The sequence below is a fragment of the Corvus cornix genome, chromosome 19 (assembly GCF_000738735.6).
Source record: "Corvus cornix cornix isolate S_Up_H32 chromosome 19, ASM73873v5, whole genome shotgun sequence".
In the NCBI taxonomy this organism is placed as follows: domain Eukaryota; kingdom Metazoa; phylum Chordata; class Aves; order Passeriformes; family Corvidae; genus Corvus; species Corvus cornix.
The window spans coordinates 154,103-166,264 of NC_046348.1; the positions used below are offsets into that span (position 1 = coordinate 154,103).

At 58.4% G+C, this 12,162-nt stretch overlaps 2 protein-coding genes across 2 annotated transcripts in view; one reads left to right on the forward strand and one right to left on the reverse strand.

Moving 5' to 3' along the window:
* Positions 1-4,361, forward strand: part of BAZ1B (bromodomain adjacent to zinc finger domain 1B) — a 44,205-nt gene extending 39,844 nt beyond the window's left edge. The window contains 2 exon segments of the mRNA XM_039562762.1: positions 1,646-1,749; positions 2,281-4,361. Coding sequence (XP_039418696.1) covers positions 1,646-1,749; positions 2,281-2,647 — 471 coding nt within the window. The 3' untranslated portion in view covers positions 2,648-4,361.
* A 3,634-nt stretch (positions 4,362-7,995) lies between these two features.
* FZD9 (frizzled class receptor 9) lies at positions 7,996-10,205 on the reverse strand. The gene has a single exon (XM_039563114.1). The coding sequence runs from the start codon at positions 10,105-10,107 to the stop codon at positions 8,353-8,355; it is 1,755 nt and encodes a 584-aa protein (XP_039419048.1). The 5' UTR covers positions 10,108-10,205; the 3' UTR covers positions 7,996-8,352.
* Positions 10,206-12,162: the final 1,957 nt, after the last annotated feature.

The following is a 12,162-nucleotide window of genomic DNA, read 5'->3' on the forward strand; positions in this document are numbered from 1 at the left end:
GAGACTGCTCACATCATGAGTTATAAACCAAACAGGTGGCACGCTTCCTCCCTCCCCTTTGCAGAGAAATACCCTGAGTCCTGGTGGAAGCCCAGGCTGGGCTGGGTTAACAAAGAAGACATATCCTTAAGGGCCCGCTGCAGATGGAGTACAGATATGCCAGGCATCCCTCCCCAGCCACTTTCACACATTGTCCCCTTGAGCAGCAGGCAGCCTGCAGCTTGTTAAAGGGTTTTAAATAGTATCCATATGTCTGCGGAGAGGTGGGGGAACTGAGGGGGGTCCTGGATGGCCAGGGAATGCCAGCAATGCTGGACCCTTGCTCCCCAGCCTTGGCTGTTTTCTGACAGTTGTTGTCCGTATGGTCACTCCCCAACTTTCAGGACATAATTTGGCTGGTTTAGGTTTCACTTGACATTTAAAGAATAAAACCATAGGCTCCTGCACAGAGCAGTCTGTGCATGCTGGGCGGGGGGAACTGCAGCGACTGTCTCTGGGGAGCAGCATGCCATGGGGGATACGTGAGGATACTCCAGCCCCACAGCCACATCACAACACCCTGCAGATCTGCCGTCTGTCCCGTGACAAGCACTAGCGGTGCTGGTGTGTCCTGTCACTCCCCTTTTTCATGGTCTGTGGGCTCACTGCTGTTCATGCTAGGTCTGGGGGACTGGCTTGTGGTCTGTGTTAACACACTGTAGGGCAAGCAAGCCAGCACAGAGGGATATTCCAGTGGGGCAAATCTTACTGGAACAGCTGGGTCAGGGTCTCTGACAGCACACTGGCTCAGAGAAGAGGACTCTGCCAGGATTTATCATTTGTCCTGGGAAGAGACCAGAGCTGGGTCACAATAGTGAGTGCCCTGTGCTGGGGAGCCTTCCTGTCATTCAAGGTTTCCTCGGCAGTGATGGCCCACGAGCTGTGCTCTGCGAGCTGAGGGGATGTCCCCCATGCTGGGCGTGACCTGTGCTGGGTCCCTGGGCACACAGCTGACCTTGTGCTGAGCCTGCACAGGGACAGCAGCACTTGGGGCACCAGCTGCTCCCTGGGATTCGAAATGGCACAGCCAACTCTGCCAGGGCAGAACAGCAGCACAAGTGCTTCTCCCTATGCCTCGGGTGCTGCCTGCCACAAGCGCAAGAGAAGGCAGGGACAGGGAATTCACATTCTCCATTTGCTGGTATTTATTTTTTGGCTGCTTGTTGTGGCCATATTGTCTTTGAACTTACTTTGAAAAAGCCGCCTGCCACCAGAGGAGAGCTGGGCAGTTCGTGAGCCATTCCCACCAAGCTCCTGAATGGGGCTCCTGTCCTGAACCCAAGCGGCTGCTGCATGTCATAATCACAGAATGGCCTGGCTTGGAAGAAGCCCCTAAATGCATCTCATTCCAACCCCTCTGCCATGGGCAGGGACACTTTCCACTAGACCAGGTTGTTCCAAGCCCTGTCCAGCCTGGCATTGAACACTTCCAGGGATGGGGCAGCCACAGGTTCTCTGGGGAGCCAGTGACAGCCCCTCACCATGCTCACAGGGAAGAAATGTCCTGGCTGTGCTAAGAACCAGCTCCTCTGGCCTCAGGGCTGTTTGCTGAACCCCAAAGCCTGTAGCGGTTCCCTCTTTTTACCAACACCCTTTGTGTGGGCAGGTCCTTCAGACAAAGAGGACAGCGCGTCGCCAGAACCTCGAGCTGCAGAAGTGTGAGGAAATCCTCGGCAAGCTGATCAAGTACCGCTTCAGCTGGCCCTTCAGGTGAGGGCAAGTGGCGTCCTCCTTCTCCTCTGTGGGCAGGACTGGCCGCAGGCAGTGTGGGGCTGTGGGCTGGCTGTGACACAGTCCTGCCAGATCCACCTGGGAGACTTAGGCTTCCAAAAGCAAGTCATGTGTGGGAAGAAGCTGCTCCAGAAGAAGCCACCATGTTCTCAGTCTTCAGCTGGACTGAAGACGTGATGCCCTTCTGAGGTGGCAGGCAAGGGGCAAGGAGGTAGGTGTTCTCTGCCGCCTCCAGGATGTTTGGAGCACTGAGGTGCTATGACTGATGGAAGGTATGGACCTTCCCCATGCCTGAACCGGCTCCCTGGGCTCCTGTCCTTCCCATTCCTGTGCCGTAGGGCTGATGTGCCTGTAACACATCATGTTGAGGTACTGCTTGGGCTTGTTGCACCACCGTGGGGCTGCAGGTCAGGGGTGTCACAGGAGTGAAGGGTTGGGGGGACCCCACTTCTCTGCAGTGGTGCTGCGGTCGGCATTCCCTTCCTATCCCTGTGGCTCTTCCTTTGGCAGGGAGCCAGTGACCACAGAGGAAGCTGAAGACTACTTTCAGGTTATCAGCAACCCCATGGACTTCCAGACTATGCAGAGCAAGTGCTCTTGCGGCAATTACCGCTCCGTGCAGGAGTTCCTCTCCGACATGAAGCAGGTGTTCTCCAATGCTGAGCGCTACAACCAGAACGGGAGTCATGTACTGTCCTGCCTGGAGAAGACAGAGCAGTGTTTGATTGACATGGTGCACAAACACCTGCCAGGCCACACGTATGTGCGCAGGAAGCGCAAGAAGCTCTCTGCCAGGTGCCAGGGACTGGAGGAGCAGGAAGGGGACAGTGAGTCAGAGCCCCTTGAACATTCCCGGGGGCGAAAAAGGAAGAAATGAGGGATGGGGAGGCTAGGGGGAGAGCCAGAGCTGGAGCAGGCCTTCTGGTGCTGCCAGGCAGTCGGATGGGTTGTCTGGAGGGAGTTGAGAAGCAGCGGGCACTTCTCTATTAATCCAGCCTTCCCTTGGGCCCATCCTAGTTTTAATTTTTCTGCAATTTCCTCAAATATTTCGTCATCCATTAAGTGGCGATGACTTAATGCTTCCTCCAAAATCCACAAAGCTCTTCACGAGTCTGTCCTGCCAGGAGGGGAAGGTGGGAGGGCAGGGGGAGGGCCTGGCCAAGCTTGGCTGAGCAGAGGAACACCAAGCCTGCTCCAGCTCAGGCACTGTCGGTTTCCTGGAATGAATCGCTTCCTCCCCTCTGCAAGCAGCTGGAGCGCCGTGGGACCGTCTGCTGCCAGTCATGTGAGCACACCAGCCTCAAGCTGGTGCAGGGGTGGGGTCGTGTTGCTCCACAGAAGGACTGGGTGCCATCAGGCCAATGGGCTACTTGGGCTTGTATGTATATATTTATATGGTGTTAATTCTGAGCCCTGATGCCGGGCTGCGTGGGGCGAGCAAGCACTTAGGTGTACCGCGGTCCGGCTTTCACCAGCATCCCAACACCACTGCTCCAGGGTGCTCCTGCTTTCCCTTGGGGAGCAATCCCTGGAGGTCTCAGTCCAAGGAGGGCTCTGAGCTCAGCTCCCCACCTGTACATGCCACCTGGACCTGCATGCCGTCATGCAGCCCTTTGGATGCCCCGAGTGCCAGCAGCAGACTGGAGAGTGTGACTGTCTGCACAGCCCAAGGAGAGCTCCAAGGCCAGGGGAGCAGCAGAAACATGTGCTATGTAACTTTTTAAATTAATTTTTTAGTTGAAAGTGGCTTGTTTCTAGCTGTGATCTTGTACAAAGAACACCTGTAAGATACCCTTGTCTTGCTTTGGCACATGTACAGTTTATATAAAATCGTGTTTGCTTTATATTTTCCCCCTCTTTAAAACTCATTTTCCTACCAGTAGCAGGAGTTACATCAGGGACTTTGGGGGGAGGAGAGGGGGATCCCAGTCCCTCTCAGCCACAATCTCACGACATTTTCTAGTAACACCCTCGTTCCTGTGCCACAGCCCAGCACCAGCTCCTGCTGTCCCACATGCTGACTTTTTCCCTAAGAAAGAGGTTTGTTTTCTCATTCTCTCTTCCTCTCCATCATGACCGGTTTGGATCATACAATCAGGGCTTGAACTTCTTATCCCAGAATTGTTTGATTTGGAATAAATGGGCTACGGGGCTGTTCAGTGCTGGTTTTATAAGAGCAGAAGCAGCTGCTGTAGCTCCTGGGATTTGAGAAGAAAAGAATCATTGATTACAAATTGCAGCCTAGTTTTGTGAACTCTTTAGGTTTGGGGTTTTTTTAAAACAGGTATTTGTTTTCAGTTCTGGACTGTCGATGACTGCAGATGAGGCAGGTTTCCAGCCCCTTCCCTCTCCCCAGCCTCACGCCCTGCCCCACAGAATAGCACTGATGTTTGTATCTCGCACGTCCCTTCAGAGGCTGTTTTGTCCTGTTTCCTAGAGAACATTTCCTGCAGGTCCTATATGGTGGAACCTTTGGAACTGCACGTTTTCTAAAAATCAGTGTCATTTGGGGGGAGGGGGTTTCTGCGAAGGGCTGTACTTGTAATAAATTGGAAACTTAAGAATAAACATTATGTACTTGTGTTTGTAAACCTGGCTTGTGTGAGTTCTTTGTGGGTCCCTGTGTTGGTGTGGGATTGTCTGAGACGGCTTGCCTCTGCCTTCCCAGAGCTGCCATTGGACATTTCTGGAGGGCAAATTGAGCTGTGGAGTAAGGGAATGGTGAGTCAGGATCAGGTCAGCTTCTGAGACTGTGCTGGTGTGTTCTCACCCTCCCCAGGGACAAGGGAACAAGGCTGTGCTCTGCCTGTCCCTGGAGTGGGGAGTAGTCCTTCTTGGTCTTTGTCCCTTGCATGGTGCCAGTGTGCCAGTTGTCCTGTTCCATTCAGGGTGGCACTGGGTACCCCTGGAGGGACTATGAAGGGTGATGGGGAGTTGGGATGTCTGTTCTTTCACCTCCCAAAGCCTCTTCCCTCCTCTTGGGGTGTGTTTTGCAACCAGAGCCATTCTTGCAGTAAGGATTATTGCTGCTGTGTCCCAGGCCCCCATCCTGACCTCCGGCAGCCCAGCAGGGACACTTGGAACTCCAAGGGCAGCACGGCTGGAGCAGTGATGCCCCAGTGCTCGTGACAGCTCGCAGCTGTGACACAATGGGTTTGGCCAAAGCTTTTCTTGTTTCTGCCAGGAGGATGAGGGTTCCTGGGTGTCTTCATCCTCGTTCTCACTCGATCTGAGTTGGGAGTGCTCCACCACGCCCCATACTGCTCAGCAGGGGAAATCCTGATGGGTTTGAGGGCTTGAAGGCTCTCGGCAATGGACAGATGCTGTTTTCCCTGGAGAAGCCTCATCCCTTCTCCACAGGAGGTGGTTTGGCTTGCTGTCCATGCAACAGGACCTGGGTGAATCTGAGTGACTGGGACATTTCCAGGCCTCAGCACGGAGATCTCGCAGCAGCATCTGCTCCAAGACCTTTTTGGAGACTTGCTTTTTATAGCAGTCCCTCCATGGCATCAGTGTCCTGTGCAGGGCTATAAATAGCTGTCCTCACACCTGGCAGGGCACTGTGGGGGCTTGGCGGGCAGCCGGGGCCCTGCTACCACCATCACCAGCCCTGCTGCACCCACTGCCTGCAACAAACACTGGGGGCTCCTATGATTGCTGGAGTTCCAGCGTGGCCTTGAGAAAATGAGGCCCAACTTTGGCCCCCTGGGTTTCCTCATAGCTTAATTCTCAATAATTAATTAATAGTCTGGGTAATGGGGTTTTGAGCACATTCCCAGAGCACAGTGGCTTTCCTTTTGCTACTCAAACCTGGAGGGAGTGTCTATCTATGTGAGGGTGGATAACCTCCATGGCTCAGCCAGGAGTGACGAGACTCCTCTATGCTGAGCTGGACCAGGACCTCAGGGTATCCTGGGCCCATTCTCACCCAGCTGGCAGCCCCAGCTCAGCCTCTGTAGCCATCCCATCCCACCCTCTGCACCCATCCCACCTCAGTCTCCACAGCCACCCCAAGCCAGGGGCTGCCCTGTGGGGCCTGGGCAGGGCTGAACCCCTCTTGTCTCTTGCTGGGGGGCTTCACTGGAGGCAGGTGTTTGGTGCCCTTGGGGCTGCTCTGAGGAGGATGGAGATGGGATGCAGGGAAGAGCTTGGGGGGGGGGGGGAGGGGGCGGGGGTACAGAGGGAGGCTGAGCCCCACAGCACGGGGTTGAATGAAGCTGTGACTAGGAGCCAGTGGTGTTCCTGGGCCAGTCCTTCCATGTGACAGCTCCGCTTTGCAACAGGCACTGTGGAACTGTGTCCCGGCCATGCTCAGCTCTCAGGACTGGCAGCCTTCAGTGGAGCCAGCTGGGCTGCCGAGGCCGATAGTGGGCAGTGGTGGGTGCCGCTGGCCCCCCTCGGGCCCGATAGCAGGGGCCTGTTGGGACGGGTTATCTGGGTGAGCGCTCCAGAGGCAGCCACTCCTTGGCAAGCGCTGGATGCTCAAGGGCAGCCTTGTCACCAGGGGTGCCGCCAGCCGGGCACCAGCACTGGGCCGCGTGCCTGGCGCACAAGGTGAGCCGAGCTGGCTCTGAGCTTAGCACCCGGGGCAGAACACAGGGAGAACATGTGGCCCTGTGCCCCCTTCCCAGGCAGCCCCCACCCAGAGCCATGCCCAGCTCCCCAGCTGGACTTTGGAGCCTGTCCCGCAGCCAATATTGACTCTCCTGCCCCAGGTCACAGCCCTTTTCTCTGCCCAAAACAAACCTTCCTGTGGCAGTCAAGGGAGCTCCAGAGGCTGCAGCCCACCAGTGTTGGGGACAGGTGGGGTCCTTGCCCTGGCACCATCATCACCACCAGCCTGGGGAAGGGGCTGGATGCCCACCAACACAGCCAGGGGTACCCAAACCTGGTGAGAGACCCTCGGTGTCCCCCCAGTGACACCACATGGGCACTGGGGACTCCTTTGCACCTTCACACCAGCTCATGGGGGAGGAAAAGGCTTTTCTCAGCTCAGTGACGCGACTTTTCCTGCCTTCCTGGCATGCCGGGGGTGGCAGGGAGAAGATTAAAGGTGCTTCACCGCATCAGTCCCCGCAGCACAAAGCCCTGGCACAGCTCGATGGTGGGTGAGGGGCCCCTACTCCAGCCCCTGCCCCCACTCCAGCCCTGGGGCGGAGTCTCGCCCCTGTCCTCCAGCCACAGTTTGATAGTCTGAGCCCTAAGGGCTTCGTCAGAACGGGGGCCGAGGGCTGTTGGGGTGAATGCCAGGTCGAATGCTGGAGAGAGGGTCTGTTGCTGGGTTGTTGCTACCTGGGCAAGGGTCTACCCTCCCTGGGGCCCAGCGCTGCCCAGACTGCAGGCTGGCTAATTAACAGGTAATGAGATGATGGACAAGTCTGCGCCTCACTAGAGCTGTGTTGCCCCTACAGCTCCTGCCTGCCACAGGCGCTGCGCTGCCTATGCCCCTGTCACAGCCCTCTGCCTGCTTCTCTTCCCCAGCACTGGGAACCCCCGGCACATCCCTGGGGACAGCCGGGCAAAACAGCCCCACCAAACCCCTGCAGAGACGAGCTGGCCCCTGCCAGCACCTCAGGATGTCTCGGGGAAGGGTGGGCAGTTCCCCTTCTCCGAGCCCCAGCAGAGTCACCCTCCTGTCTGCCCTGTGCCCGCCAGCCCCGGCTCCCCCCGCCAGCCCCGCCAGCACCAGCTGAGGCTTGAATTTCCCTCCGGACAATGGGGAAGGCGAGCTGGGATTGTAACCAGAGCGGGGGATAAATAAAGCTGCCCAGAAGTTTCCATTACCCGCACCTCGGGCTTCTGCGGGGGACATCAAAGCTGAGCCCTCTCTGCCCCAAGGTCCCGTGCCCCCAGCCCATCTCCCTGGCCCCTGGCCTGCCCCCTCAAAGCCCCTCAGCCGGGCACCGAGGCTCCGGCAGCCGATGGCACCGACACAAATCACCTTCAGAGCATGGAGTGGAAAAGATGATTCGTAAGTGTGACAGCACAGGAAAACCCTCCTCCTCCTCCTCTTCCTCCTCCTTCTTGCCGGGAGGTAGAACCGGCCCCAGGGAAGCCACGGAGGGGAACTGGATGGAGGCACCCGCTGGTACCATGCTCCTGCCAGAGACAGAGGCATGGCCCGGTATAGCTTGGCCCGACCCGAAAGCCCCTAAACTGGGGGGGGGAGGCTCTTGGGGGAGCTCTTGACCCCCTGGAATCCCCACAAACAGCACCAGGCTCGGATCAAATAACACATCCAGGGTTTATTGTTTTTTCCATTCCTCGCAGCTAATGATCAAAAAAAAAAAAAAAATTTAAAATAAATTACAGAATTAAATAAACACGGATGGATTATTCCTCTCCCTGCCCCATCCCCACCATCCCCCAAAGAAAGCGTTAGAAGAGTCACTGGATTTGGCAACAGCAACAACAAAACAACCTCTAGGAAAAAGCAGCTACTTGTCAGCGAGTGGTGCTGGGGGGGGTCCCTCAGCCTCGCCCCCCTAAACCTGGGAGTGTCCCTCCTGCCCCCACACAGCCCTTGCCCTTGCCCCTTACCCGTGAGACCACTTCCCCTGGCGTGGGAGGCAGCCCTCCCCTCTAGACGTGAGTCGGGTTGTCCAGGTACGGGTCCGTCTTGGTCATGTGCAGCATGACTGTGGGGGCTTTGTAGTGGCAGTGGCCCCCGCCACAGCTGACCCCGCTGCAGGGCTTGCCCCGCGTCCTCATGCCCAGCCGCCTGTTGCACAGGCTCTGCCAGGTCTGCAGCGTTTTAGAGCTCCACACCCACACCCCACTGGTGATGCCCACCACCAGCGACATGAAAATCTTTAGCATGAAGACAGCCACAGTGGGCACCGAGGCCTCAAGGGAGCAGTTGGCGGCACGGCGGCCGGGCAGGCGCAGGCAACCGCGCTCCAGCGCCCGCAGCGTCCAGTAATCCATGTTCAGCCGCTCATAGAAATAGCAGACAATGACACAGGTGGCGGGGACAGTGTAGAGGATGGAGAAGACCCCGATCTTCACCATCAGTTTCTCCAGCTTCTCTGTGTTGGTGCCGCCCGTCTTCATGATCTTCCGGATGTGGAAGAGGGCAACGAAGCCAGTGAGAATGAAGGAGGTGCCGATGACTAGGTAGCAGGAGAGGGGGATGAGGACAAAGCCGGTCAGGGCGCTGACGTCCATGCTCCCCACATAGCACAGCCCTGTGAGCTCATCCCCTGCTACCTTCCGCATGGTGAGGATGACAATGGTCTTCATGGCTGGGATGCCCCAGGCGGCCATGTGGAAGTAGCTGCTGTGGGCCTCGATGGCCTCATGTCCCCACTTCTTCCCGGCAGCCAGGAACCAGGTGAGGGTGAGGACAACCCACCAGAGAGAGCTAGCCATGCCGAAATAGTAGAGGATGAGGAAGACAATGGTGCAGCCTGTGCTCTCCAGCCCCTCCTGGATGATGTAGAGCTCACCATTCTCCCGGTCGCAGGCGATGTTCTCGGCCCCGGCCACAGAGCGGATGATGAAGGCCACAGAGTAGACGTTGTAGCACATGGAGAGGAAAATGATGGGCCTCTCAGGGTACTGGAAGCGGTGGGGGTCAAGCAGAAAAGTGAGGACGGTGAAGGCAGTGGAGACAAAGCAGAGGGTGGACCAGACAGCCATCCAGATGAAGGCGAAGTCCTTGTCCTCCCGGGACCAGTACACATCCACCCCGGGGGAGCACCTGGGTGCACACGAGAGGCTCTTCTCCACGTACTGGAACTTCTCAGGGTTGTCACAGGCCCCCAGTCCATTGGGTCCCTGTCCCTCAGTAGCTGTGCCAGGTGGCCAGGGCCGGGGGGCCACGGGCAGCATCCCCTGTCCCTTATGTGGCTCGGCAGCCGAGGCATTTTCAGGGGCCTCCATGCAGAGGGCATTGGGGTCGTTCTTGGTGGGCAACCTGCCGCAGTCAAGTGACTCAGGCCAGCCGAAATTGAACTGTTCCATGATGGGGACGCACTTGTGGCGGGCCTGCTCACACATGGGGCGGCAGGCAGGGATGCTGGCGCTCACCTGGTCAGTGCACATGGGTGCGTAGAGGGAACAGAGGAAGAAGCGCAGGTGAACGTGGCAGCCGTACTCCACCAGCGGGGCGAACTCATGCAGCTTCAGGGCGGCCTCACGCTGGCTCTCGTGCCCCAGCAGGTTGGGCATGCGGGTCAGGTTGTACCCGATCCCCCGGCACATCGGGATGTCCACGGGCTGGCACCGCGCCGCGCGCCCCCGCGGGCCCTCCAGCCCCGCCAGCTCCAACCCGCGACCGCCCACCCCAAAATGCCACAGCACCCACAGGGCCACCCGCAGCCGCGCCGCCGCCATCGCCCGCCGCCCGCACCGGCCCCGCGGCTGCTACAGCTCCGCCATCGCCCGGCCACGCTGCCCTTGCCGCCACGGGGCCGATCGCTGCGGTGCTGGAGGCGCCGCGCCGGGGCAGCCCCCGGCCCCGGCCCGCGCCATGCGGCGGCGGCCCCGCCGAGCGCCCCGCGCCGCCCCGCGCCCGCCGACACCGGCAGCGCCCGCCGAGCGCTCCCGCCCCGCCCCGCCCCGCTGGGCGGGTCCGGGGGGGCGGACGGGACGGGGAGGGGCGGGGGGCGGGACCCACGCGGGGAACGGGCACTGGAGCTCCCTGGCACTGGGGACACGCGGGCGGGGGAAACGCAGTCTCCCCCCCCACAGACACACACACACAAACACTTACACAGGTACAGGTGCACACGTGCGCTCTCGTGCACACACTAATAAGCACGTGTCCATGTGCAAACACACGTAACACACACGCACACGCTGTCACACATTAATACACGCACACACGTGTACATACACGCATGTGCACACCCTTACATTCACATGCCCGCGCACACACACTATCGCACATTATCACACACTAAAACACACTAACACATACACGCAGGCGCATGCACACACTAATGTGCACTAACACAGACATATCTACACACTAATGTGCACACGCACACACATATTAACACACATGTCCATACCGTGTGCACGTCCACGTGCACGCACACATACGCTCACATGCACATGCCCACACACAGGTACGCAAGCACAAACGCTAACACATGCACACACACACACACATACAAGCACACACACTAACATACACATGCACATATACTCACAGACAGACACACGCGCACGTCCACACACTGCCAGACAGGTCCCGCACACCCACAGGGGCGTGCACTAGCACAGGTGTGCACACATACACCTGGGCACAGCAATACACCGTGACCTCACCGCTGCCCAGACCCGCAGGGTGCTGCCAGGCCCCCGTGCGCCTGCAGGGTGTTCGTGAGCGGCTGAGCACACCTGGGCACACCTGGGCACACCCCAGGGGCTTGCTGTCCCTGGGGGAGGGACCCTCTCCCCGCAGGGTGAAGTCCCTCAGTTTGGGAACGCAAACTGCCACTTTTGGTCCCGCCACTGAGAACTGGGGAACTCACAGCACGTGGCACAAAGTGCCTGTGCCCCTGGGGTTGGGGACGTGGTGGGACAGTGGGGACTCCGGGAAATGGCTCAGCTCCAGTGCCCACAGCATAGGACAGGAGAGCTGCGTTCCCGGCTGAATGACAATTCAGGACAGGCACAGGGCAGAGGACAGCAATGTCACTGCAAGGCCAGGGCAGCTCCTGGGAGGTGACACAAGTCAGGGTGGTCAAGGCGGGGCTGTCAGACCCCAAAATCCAATGTCCCACTCACAGGGTGACAAAATACATCCAAGGCATAGGGAGGTGTTAAAAACACTCTGGGGGTGACAGCACCCCTGAGGACAGGCTTTGCTGCACAGGCCACCATCACAAGGTGCCACCAGCAGCCCCCCACTCCTGGGAGCTGCCCATCCCAGGTCAGCCCGGATTGCTCTGTGCCATCTCCAGCACCCGTTTGGGAGCAGCTCGTCCACCCTAGGGGTGATTCCAGCAGGGTCCCGAGGGACACCCGGCATCCAGTGCCTGGCTGGCGCCAGGGGGTCCGGGCATCCCGCCATTCCCAGGCATTCCCACAGCCCTGTGATTTCTTTAGTAACAACATAACAACCTGTCAGCGCGGCCCCTAATCGCTGACACCCACTGTGCAGGATCTAAACATCCCGGTCCGGCGCTACAGGGAAATTCCATGGGAGCTGCTTATCAGCCATGTAATGGAGGAGGAGATAAGGCGTCACCCTGGAATTTCCCGGTAACACGGGGTGTCTGCACACTGGGCTCCAGGGCCCTGGGAAAGGGGTTATTGGGGGATATTTGGGATTATTTGGGATGTTGGGAGGGCTTTGTCACCTTGGCCACCAGCTCTGAGTGGTTCCAGAAGTCACTGTCCCATGTACCCAGCAACACGGAGCAGCTTCAGGGGACTTCG